Genomic DNA, 11552 nt, shown 5'->3' with positions numbered 1-11552 from the left:
CTCTCTCTCTCTTTCTTCCCCTCTCTGAAATAAAAACATATCTTTTTTTTAAACAGTAAACTGGAAGGACAATGTATTAGAAAAAAAATCATCCTACCATTTATGAAATCCTTGATATTCATAATATTCATATTATAGCTGTTGTTTAAATACAGAAATCCTTATTCCAAAAATTACACTGACCTTTGCATAGCCTCAGCAAACCTAAGCAAAACTTGAATTCTAGAGATCTTTTAAGTAGCTAATGAAAAAGTTAACTATAACCACCCATAGACATATACAAGCACACACACGTACACACACACGTACACACACACACACACACACACAGACCCTACAGACAGTTGGTCTTTAGAAGAATTGCTAAATCATCTAATCAATTTTTAGGAAATTACTGTTCACATACTGTGGCATGTGGTTTATATGTTGCCCAGATAGACTCCTGGTACTTATTGACCCTCATTTCTACTTGTCTTTTTTTGTTTTTAGGATAGAGCAGGGAGTGTTTTAAGAGAAGTAGCTGAGTTAGTAGGATCCAAAAAGCTTCCTGGGTCACCTCCACTTCTTGACACCAACATTCATGTTTTCAATGTTATAAGCAGGTATTCATGAGTTGGGGATAAGCAAGGAGGCAGTTAAAGAAACCAGAGCCATGCCAACACCCACGAGTCATCACTGATCTCTTTTGAACCTTCAGCCAAGCCTAGATCCTAGGAAAGACTGGGACTGAGATGCATAATGTGGCTGCCATGGGTCAGTTGGGCTGTAGGGTGTCCGTGGAGCTCCAGATCAGCTTATTTCATAGAAATAATGCTCTTGATCCATGGACTGTAGCTGGAGAGGTCAGTGAAGACAATAGTGTGTCCTGTCAGAATACATCCAGTTGCCCAAGACATAACTCCTTTTAATTCATAGCCACATATGACTGGTGCAGCTGTGACCACCTGCCAGACAGAGTAGAGCAATCAGAACTTCCCTCCCATCTGAGAATTCCTCAATACCTGAACAAAAGTGAAAGCCACTATATTTGCCATGCAAAGGAGCCCAGGATATAAGAAACTATTTTGAAGGCTTCTTTCCACTGTATTAACTACCCCCAGTAATCCATAGAGACAGAAATTTCAAAGCAGTAGCTGGAAACTGGAAAATAGCTTTGAATTCACAGAATATCTATTTCTCTCACCTCTAACACAGGGAAGAGGACAGAGAGTCATCCTTCTTCAGCTCCTTGCTCTCAGAGCTCTTAGGCTGAGTATAAATTCCACAGCCTCGACAAAGGATGAGTGGTAACAGAGACACAAAGCCAGGAAGAAAAGCTACTGAGCATATGTAAAAATGAGATAAGGAAAGTTACCTGGCATGGCTGTTGGCTTCCTACTTTGTTTCGCATACAGAACATGTCTTCAAGGAATTTTTTACCCAGTAATTTTGTGCAGTCTAAATGAGGATTCAATTGTATACGAATGCTGTGCAGGTCATAGTCTTGATTTCCTAAGCACAAGAAGTAAGAGAGATTTCCATTCCTATCTGCATTTTTATAAGGCATCCTGCTTCCTCCTCCTTTGGGATTTATTCTTGGTTAAAATAGACTGTAGCCCTGGCCGGTGTATCTAAGTGGTTAGAGCATCAGCCTGCACTCTGAAGAATAATGGGTTAAATTCCAGGTCAAGGGCACATACCTGGGTTGTAGGTTCAAACCCAAGCCCCAGTTGGGACACGTGAGGGAGGCAATCAATCGATGTGTCTCTCTCACATCGATGTTTCTCTCTCTGCCTCACTCCCTTCCACTCTCTCTAAAAATCAATGGGGCCGAAACCGGTTTGGCTCAATGGATAGAGCGCTGGCCTGCGGACTGAAAGGTCCCAGGTTCAATTCCGGTCAAGGGCATGTACCAGGATTGTGGGCACATCACCAGTAGGAGATGTGCAGGAGGCAGCTGATCGATGTTTCTTTCTCATCGATGTTTCTAACTCTCTATCTCCCTTCCTCTCTGTAAAAAATCAATAAAAATATATTTTAAAAAATATTAAAAATCAATGGGGAAAAATATCCTTGGATGAGGATTAACAACAACAAAAAAAGAAATGCAGAGAAGAACTGATGTACCTCATCATGGATTAAACATGTCCTCCTGCTCAGTTTATCATCAATGAGCAAGCAAGATCTGAATCCAAGCTATGGTGTGTTACCATAGACAATGAATTAATCTCCCTGAGTCCTGGTTTTCTCACTTAAAAGATATAAATCCTAAGAAAACATGATGTATGATGACAACCAAATAATATGTGGAGAGGACTTAGTGCCTAGTACATAATTAGTGCTCAATAAATGGTATCTATTGTTGCTGTTGTAGTTATAACAATATCACTCCTGCTAGACAAAGGTAAAATATTATTTTCACACATTTTTAAGATTCAAATAAGTTAAATAATGTGTCCATAACCCTATAATAAATGGCAGAACCAACACTCAAGCATAGATACAGCATCCAGCCCCCTGCTGCATGTGCAATATGATATACACATGTGACCCCTTGATTTAGGATTTGATTCTCAAAGGCCTGAAGGAGCCGCCCCTTCTACTTTAGGGAGCCATTATGGTTGCTCCATTTCTAGTTTCACACATGTGCTTAGAAATCTGGCACTGGGCCTATAAGTTCCAATCCCTTCCCCTAATTCCTCAGAGGTCTGAAGGTGTGAATATATCTAAGAATACAACTAACTCTTCCTTTTGACAGTCACTCACCAAAATAATCTTCACCCTGTAACCAGGTGTGAACCAAGCAATCTTTAACTTCATTATTCACAAGAGTAGGCAACTGAAAAAACTCAGTGACAAAGATGAAAGGTAGAGACAGCTTTATCAGCATGAGGTCATTTTTAGGAGAAGTGGCAGTGAAGTTTGGGTGAATGAAGATCTTCTCATAAGGTATAATCTCCCCTGTAAAGTCTTGAAAACTTTGAGAACCACCAAAAAAGATGACCTGGAGATCTCTAGAAAATTAAGGGGAAAAAAAGATACTATCATACATCACAAGGCTAATCTCTTTCTCACTCACACACACACACACATACACACACATACATTTCCTTCTATAATCACCCACTTCACCTTCTCCTCTCATCTTTGTCCATTTGATCTTTTATGTGCAGCTACTATAAGTGGTCATGAAGGTTGTACATTATGTAAATCCAATAATTTGCCATTTCCATAACCTATAATGTGATTGGGCTCTACTCTTAGCATAATTCCAGAGAGTAGTTCCAATTCAAGACCAAGAAAATTGAAAGATGCATGCAAATGGATTGTCAAGGCTTCTATGAAAGTAATAGGTTCTATTAGGGAAGCTCCTTTGATGGGAGGGAACAAGAAATGTGAGATTGTACAAAGAAAGCTTGGAGAGTTGAAATATTTTTAAGCTAGGGAGGCTTGCCTGAATACACTATGCTTTACCTCTCTATCAAAACTTTGCTGGATCAACAAGGTTTTCTGATGGTCCTTTAGGAGAACAATAGTCAAAAATCCTGGATGTGCCACTGAGATCCATTTGAGATCTACTTACTATCCTGGCTCAACACTCCAGTTTCAGAACAGGACACCTCCCTGAGTCTCACTCAGGGGTCTCTCCAACCATGAAGGTAAGGTAAGCAGCACATAGGTAACTGAGCACCACTTTTTTTGTTGAACTCCCAAATGTCAAGTTTATTTTGTCTCCTAACAACAATACCATTTGCCTCAGTCTGTTCTTGTAACTTTGTTCAGAGTTTATAAGATAAAGTCTAAAGCAGTGGTTCTCAACCTTCCTAATGCCGTGACCCTTTAATACAGTTCATCATGTTGTGGTGACCCCCAATTTCATTGTTATAAATTGAACATAATTAAAACATAGTGATTAATCAAAAAAACAATATGTAATTATATATGTGTTTTCCGATGGTCTTAGGCAACCCCTGTGAAAGGGTCGTTCGACCCCCAAAGGGGGCGCAACCCACAGGTTGAGAACCACTGGTCTAAAGGGATAAGACAGGAATGGGCCTGATAAGTCCATCCTTAAGCCAACCCCATGGACTGACAAGTTTAGAAGATCTCATCAAAGCATCATCCTTTTGATAAACTTTGCCTTGGGTGAATTTTACAAGACATTGTACACTACAAGAGTTTTCCTTTGTCATGTTTTTGTGTCCCTGAGAACCACTGTCCTATTTTCACCTGCTTGGAGTGAAGGATTTTTCTGGGCCTCAGGTGGGGATGACAGGTCTTTGGTTAAGTTGTTTTACTGAATGTCACAATTCTCCTTAGATCATATCAGTCTGTTTGGTCGTCTGTACCAAACATGTACTCCCTTCATATGTAAATTCACATGATATCACCCTAAAGGGCATAATTTCCCATTCAAAAGGCTGTCAAGAAATGCAATGGCTACTTTGAGCAACTTTTGACAAGAGCAAGATTGTTCATTTGAGAGATACATTAGAACAAAAAGGGAAGAAACCCTTGTGATAAGAGTCTCTCTTGTTGGTCTAAATGAGAAATCACTTAATGGATCACCTCCTCTATTTTCATCCCTGGGAATTAATAAGAATTGGTGTTTTAATTATTCAACATGATGGAATTGTTAGGTCCAACTTATTGTTTAAATCAGCTATAGCAGCTCTCTTGTGTGTCTGTGTTTATCAAATTGGCTTTTTCTGCTTCTAAGATTACTCTCCTTTCTTGTGGAAGAAAAATCACTCACATTTACAGTGTTAATCTACACTAATAAAAGCGTAATATGCTAATTAGACCAGACAGCCAAACAACCTTCCGGACGTCCTTCCGGACAAAGTTGCAGTGGCGGAGGCTGAGGCTGAGGTGGTTAGGGGTGATGACCAGGCCAGCAGGGGAGGGCAGTTAGGGGCGACCAGGCAGGCAGGCGAACAGTTAGGAGCCAGCGGTCCTGGATTGCGAGAGGGATGTCCGACTGCTGGTTTAGGCCCGATCTGCCGGAATCAGGCCTAAACCGGAAGTCAGACATCCCCCAAGGGGTCCCAGATTTGAGAGGGTGCAGGCCAGCTCAACCCCCTCCTACCCCCGTGCACAAATTTTGTGCACCGGGCCTCTAGTAACTATATAAAATGGGTCCCTCTTATGTTTTCTCTTCCCCCTCAATTTCCCTTTTTACCTTCTCTTAAGAAACTACTTTGATTTACCATAAAAGATGTTTGCAAGTAAATACAGAAGTTTATATTGGAGAGAATTCATGATAAATAGATGACTCAGGCAAATTATGTTGAGTGAATCGGGGCTTAAAATAACTCAGTGGCATGAAAAACTAAACTATGGTGGAAAAACAACAAAATAGTGGTTGCCTCTGAGGGATACTGATGGAATATAAGTGAGAAGGGACATGAGGAGGGCATTAGGATATTTTTTAACTTTAGACCTTGTTACATTAAATATTCATATATTAATGAATATATTCAATATTCAATATATTGAAATGTATGAAGTTCTTCTCAACTAACATAAAGAATCAAAGCAATTCTAAATAAATCCCAACAGAATTTTTTAATTGAACTTGACAAGTTGATTTTAAAATTTATTTTAAAAAAAATACCTAGGTGTTCCTGATTTAGAATAAGATCCCTGGTCTACCCTATCAGATGTCATAGATTTATGATAAAGACACAATTATTATGACATTGTGGTATTGGTCCATAATAACTAAAACAATGGAACAGCATAAAGAGCCCAGAAACAGACACTTAGATACAAGAGCAGCATTGCAGATCACCAGGGAAAGAGGGGACCATTAGATAAATTATATTGGGATATTTGGTTAGTATGCTAAAAAAAAAAAAATTGGATTCCTATTTCACACAATTCATAAAAATCAATTCCAAATGATGTGTTTAAATATGAAATCAAAGCTTTAAAATCTGTAGAAGTAAATTTAAAGAACTATATTTCTGATCTTAAGGTCATAATGAATATTTTCAACTAAGCACAATACCCAGTAACCACAAATAAAGATTGATAATTCAAGTGTTAAATTGAATTATATCAAAGTTAAGACTCTTATTCAGCAAAATACACCATAAAAAGAAGATCAAGCCAAAAACTGGAAGAAGAAATTTTCAACACATAGACAACTGACAAAAGAGAAATAACTAGAGCATTTGTCAAAGTCCTACAAAGCAATTTTCAAAAAATTCAAAACACAAATATTGAAAAGAGTAGTTCCTGCTTATTGTTTGTTAATTTGTTTATGGTAGCCATTCTGGCAGGTGTAAGGTGATACCTCACTGTCGTTTTAAACAGAACAAATGCCCATTAGTAGATAAATGAATAAAAGTGTTGTGGTACATATATAGAATGGAATACTATGCAGCTATAAAAAAGAAAGATCTCTTACCCTTTGAGACAGCATGGAGAGACCTGGAGAGTATTATTATGCTAAGCAAAATAAGCCAGTCACAGAAAAACAAGTATCACATGATCTCACTTCTATGTGGAATCTAATAAACAAAATAAACTGATGAACAAAATAGACCCAGAGATATGGGAGAGACTGATGAATCTCAGGGAAGGGGGTGGAGGAGAGGGAAGACATTAACCAAAGAACTTATATGCATATATGCATAACCCATAGACACAGACAATAATGTTGTGAAGGCCTGAGGGGAGTGAATGGGATGGGGGAAGTAGGTGGTCAATGAAGAGAGAAGAGGGGGACAGCTGTATACTTTCAACAATAAAGATAAATTTTAAAGAAAGATATTTCCTAAAAGAAACATTACTGGCAGAAGTAGGAGGAGAAATAAAATGCTAATAAAATGAGGAACATAATAAGATATTTGATAGTCAGCAACAACAACAAAAATTGGACAATACCCAATGTTGGAAGAATGCTTATAAATTACTGGAGGATGTGTAAAAGCTAACATTTGCATCTTCTATGACCCAAAAATTCCACTCCTAATTATAGTAGTCTCTCCTTACCCATGGGCAATATGTTCCAAGACTCCCAGTGGATGACAAGCTGCAGATAGTACCAAGCCATATAGATACTATGGTTTTTTCCTATATATACATACCTATGATAAACTTTAACTTGTAAATTTGACACAGTAAGAGAATAACAACTAATAATAAAATGAACAATTATAACAATATACTATAATAGGAGTTATGTGAATATGGTGTGTCTCGCTCTTCCCGCCCTCCTCTCAAAATAACCTATTGTATTCACCCTTCTTCTTGTGATGATGTAAGATGATAAAATGCCTATGAGGTTGAGAACTTTCACCTTTTCACTTACAGGTAGCACTTTATAGCTTCTCTTTGGCATATCCAGAGGGCTAGCATCACTATTCTTGTGTTTTGGGGCTATTATTATGCAAAATAGGGTGACTTGAACACAAGCACTGTGATACCATAATCATTAATACCTTAACCCAAATGGCTAAGTGACTAACAGCTGGGTAGGGTATGTAGCGTGGATGTTTCATGTCCTGGGCAGGACAAAATGGAATGGCACCAGATTTCATCATGCTACTCAGAACAGTACAATTTAAAACTTATGAATTGCTTATTTCTGAAACTTTCCATTTAAGATTTTCAAACTGCAGTTAACCACAGTTCACTGAGACCATGAAAAGCAAAACTGTGGATAAGGGGGGACCACTATGTTTACTCTAGAGGTATACTTGCAGATATACACTGTGTGGCCAGATTATTATGACCGCCTGATGTTTGTAGGCAAATTAGCCGTACACTGCATAGTATGGGATATAGAAGCCAAAGGCCTGTTCGAACACCTTTACTGTCTGCAGTTACCAAGATAAAATGTCTCCAATTCGCACAGGAACAAATGATTGGACAGTCGAGCATTGGAAAAAAAGTCATGTGGTCCGATGAATCACATTTCCAGTTGCATCATGCAGATGGCAGAGTGATAATTTGGTGGAAACAGCATGAAAACATGCACCCCCACATGCATGAATACAACCCTTCAAGCAGGTGGGGGCAGTGTTATGGTTTGGGGCATGTTTTCCTGGCATGATTGGGGCCCTTTAATTCATGTGGAACAACGTCTGAATAGCACAACATACCTAAGTATCGTTGCTGATCAAATTCATCCTATCATATTGATGGCATATTCCAATGGAGATGGCTTCTTCCAACAAGACAATGCGCCATGCCACGGTATTGTGGAGGAGTGGTTTCAAGAACATGAGGGAGACTTTATCTTGCTTAGGTGGCCCCCACAATCACTAGATCTCAATCCAATTGAGCATTTGTGGGACGAAGTTAAAAGAGCCATCAGGCAGCTGGTTCCACAACCATCAAATCTCACAGAACTGGACAGTGCTATTCATCAGGCATGGTGTCAGAGTCCTCGCATTACCTTTCAACATCTCGTGGAGTCAATGCCAAGAAGAATCGCCCCAGTATTGAAGGCAAAAGGTGGCCCAACTAAGTACTGATGGGGTGGTCATAATAATCTAGCCACTCAGTGTAAATCAATATGGATACACACCAACACAGATAAATATTGCAGATATATACACAAGAATATTCTTTAAGGTGCATGGTACAAATATGCTTACAGTAACACTGTTCAAAAGAACAGAAACTAGAAATAACTCAAATGTCTGTTAAGAAAAGAATGAACAAGTTGTGGGACATTTGAACTGAAATATTATATCACAATTAAAAAGGAAATGCAATCACACGCCTACCACTTTGGATGAATCTTAAAAAATATTAAGAATGATTTGCAGGATTATTTTTACATACATGTAAGATATTGTACCACATTATTTTTCCTTCTGGACATGTTAAACATAAGAATGTGGGACATTCCTTAGTCAAGTGTTATCTGAGTAGCTGAGCTCCCCTGGACCATCAGAGGCCTAGGATTTCTTGACCAGCACAAGAAGTATTGAGGCCCAGCTTTGGAGCTTTAGAACAGAGGGAACTGATCCTCAGTACTTACGGCAAGAAGCAGTGAGCTGCTGTCACCACCCACTGGGGGGCAATCAGAGTCCCCACACAGGGCTTATAACTAGATTTCAGATATAATAAGTACAGCATCTGACCTAAGTCTTCCATGTCTTCACTAACAAGTGGAACAACACCTGGGACAAAGAGAGAAGAGAATCAATAGATAACTCAGCTGATTAAAGGAAGTGGGCTGGTTATGGAGATTTTAGGATCCAGTGTCAGTCCATATCAATATTTACCACTTATTAATCACGTAGCCCCCATACTATGGTACTAGAAAATCGTATGATAAAAACACTGTACTAAGCACTGCACATACTTTTAGACTTTTTTGTAGGGTAGATACATTTTATATTACTTTACATATTAAGAATTACACATTAGGAAAGTTCCTTGAGGCCACACAAATAGTGGATTATGGTTGGTTCAAGGTTTCAGACTTCAGTGTATCTGATACCAAATCCAATGTATGCACTTATTCTCTACCTGACCTCCCTTCTTCTTTCCAGACATCCTTGCTCATTTCTAGTCTCTTAAAATCTTACTATTTCTTAGCTCTATCCAGTCACAGCAATGCAGCCTTTCCCACAGCCTCCTGACTTTTCCTACTAGTCAACTGTAGGGATGCTTTGGGACCAGACATCATGACTCCAAGAGAATAATTTCTAAAACCAAGACTAGAAGACCCTCTAAAATATATGCTCTTAGTCTACTTCCTTCCTCTGCACTCCAGCAATAGGGGTGGTCTTTTAATTAAGTATGTCCCACTTTATGACCTTCACACTTGCTGGTTCCTCTGTGTGAATGAAACAACCTACCCATCCCCTACTGTACTTAACTCGGTTAACTACAGTCAGTCTTTAGGAAGCATTACATGTCATTAAACAACAGACATTATTTTTCTCATTTTTCATATAAGAAAACTGAGATTCAGAGAGGTTAGGGCATTTGTCCAAAACCACTTAACTATTAAGTAGAAGAGCATTATTGATTAATTACAGAGCCATACTAATTTCATTATGGGCAAGATACTTAATTTCTCTGTGCCTCAGTTTCTTATCAACTAAATAAGAACAATAATACTTGCTAAAAATTAATAAGTTTTAATAAGAATTAAATGAGTTAATATGTAGAAAACAGGGCAGTGTTCATTATATAAGTACTAGAGGCCTGTTGCACGAAGAGATTCGTGCAAAAGGCCTTCCTTCCCCTGGCTGCTGGCACTGGTTTTCCTCCGGCACCTGGCACCCAGGCCTTCGCTCTGGCCGGGCTCCAGCTGGAGCTGGCCCCACGGCTGTGAGGCTTTCGCTGCTCCGCCGGCCCCGGGGCTGTTAGACTTTGCTCCACTGCTTGGAGCCTACGTATGCAAATTAACCGCCATCTTTGTTAGGTTAATTTGCATACTCTCCTGATCGGCTGGTTAGCGTAGCGAAGGTACAGTCAATTTACATGTTTGTATTATTAGGTAAGATATGCTTTTATGGTGGTGGTAGTGGTGGTGGTTTGACTATTATTATTTATTACACATTTTAAAGCCCAAGAACAAAATCTACTTTTTCCTTTTGAACCACACAGCAAAATACCTACTGTCTTTGCTTTTTATTTTCTTTTATAAATTTCTATGCCCTCTTCCAGGATCCTATCTCCATCCTCCCTTCTGACATCCTCCATGTTTCAACCAGAGAAGGTTATCAGACATTCACAGGAGGTTTTAAGCCCATAATAAAAAGGTGTAGTTAGGTATAATAAATCGCTGAACCTGTACAGAAAATAACTAGTATATCACCTACTTCCCAAACTTCCATGTTCCTTATGCACCAGCTCTCCCTCTCCAACAAGCTCCAAACCTCCCCCCTCCTCCCCGCCCTAATAGAGTTCTAATCAACTTGGTCATCACTCACCAGTCACCATCAGTAAGGTTAACAGTACACACTTCATGCTGATGCCTGAATCCTGTTCTGAAGATAAGGATGTAGTGGAAACTAATAGGCACAAAGCAGGGATAGAACTTATAACCTGCGTGGGAATTCAGTGGGAGGAGGTGCAGGGGATTGAGCCAGGATGAGGACTCTATACAAGTTTGTAGTCTCAAGGGCTCTCTTTCTGGTCTTGAGCCTCAGTGTAAACAGGACAGTAGATATAGAATCTTCTCAGCCCAAGTAAAAATCCACCCTATGGGATGATGAGTTCCTAGGATTTTAGCTTTATCCACCTCATCTAGGGGAAAGAATTCCAAAGCAGGAGTCAATTAAACCTTCTGTGGAGTTAAAAATTCATCCCAAGTTCCTTCCCTTGCCTCTCAGTTTTTTCACCAGTTCCTTCCCCACAGTGTGTGACTTGCACCCCTCCCTCTACATGTCCCACTGACCCCTCTCCGTTCTGGACTACTCTGATGAAGCAGAGCTGTCTCCACCCCTCTGTGTGACACTGACTCCCCTCCCCTTTATGCATATGTCACACTTAGCCCACCCCTCCTCAGCACTGCTTCACTTGTACAGATCCATACCACACAACCACAGATATCAATTTGAATAAAAGTTCCCAACCAATACCCATACCAGTGG

At 39.5% G+C, this 11552-nt stretch overlaps 1 protein-coding gene across 1 annotated transcript; it reads right to left on the bottom strand.

The window, feature by feature from the left end:
- Positions 1-794: 794 nt before the first annotated feature.
- Positions 795-10926, bottom strand: LOC308527345 (putative inactive serine protease 58; the record flags this gene model as incomplete). The annotated part of the gene is made up of 5 exons (XM_081102656.1): positions 795-944; positions 1355-1491; positions 2746-2993; positions 8981-9122; positions 10890-10926. 5 exons carry the CDS (start codon positions 10924-10926, stop codon positions 795-797), a joined length of 714 nt encoding a protein of 237 aa, XP_080958782.1.
- Positions 10927-11552: the final 626 nt, after the last annotated feature.

This window comes from Myotis nattereri (genome assembly GCF_964212035.1).
Source record: "Myotis nattereri genome assembly, chromosome: 11".
Taxonomy (NCBI): Eukaryota; Metazoa; Chordata; class Mammalia; order Chiroptera; family Vespertilionidae; genus Myotis; species Myotis nattereri.
The sequence above is the reverse complement of the archived record's forward strand: the minus strand, read 5'-3'. Positions and strand labels throughout refer to the sequence as shown.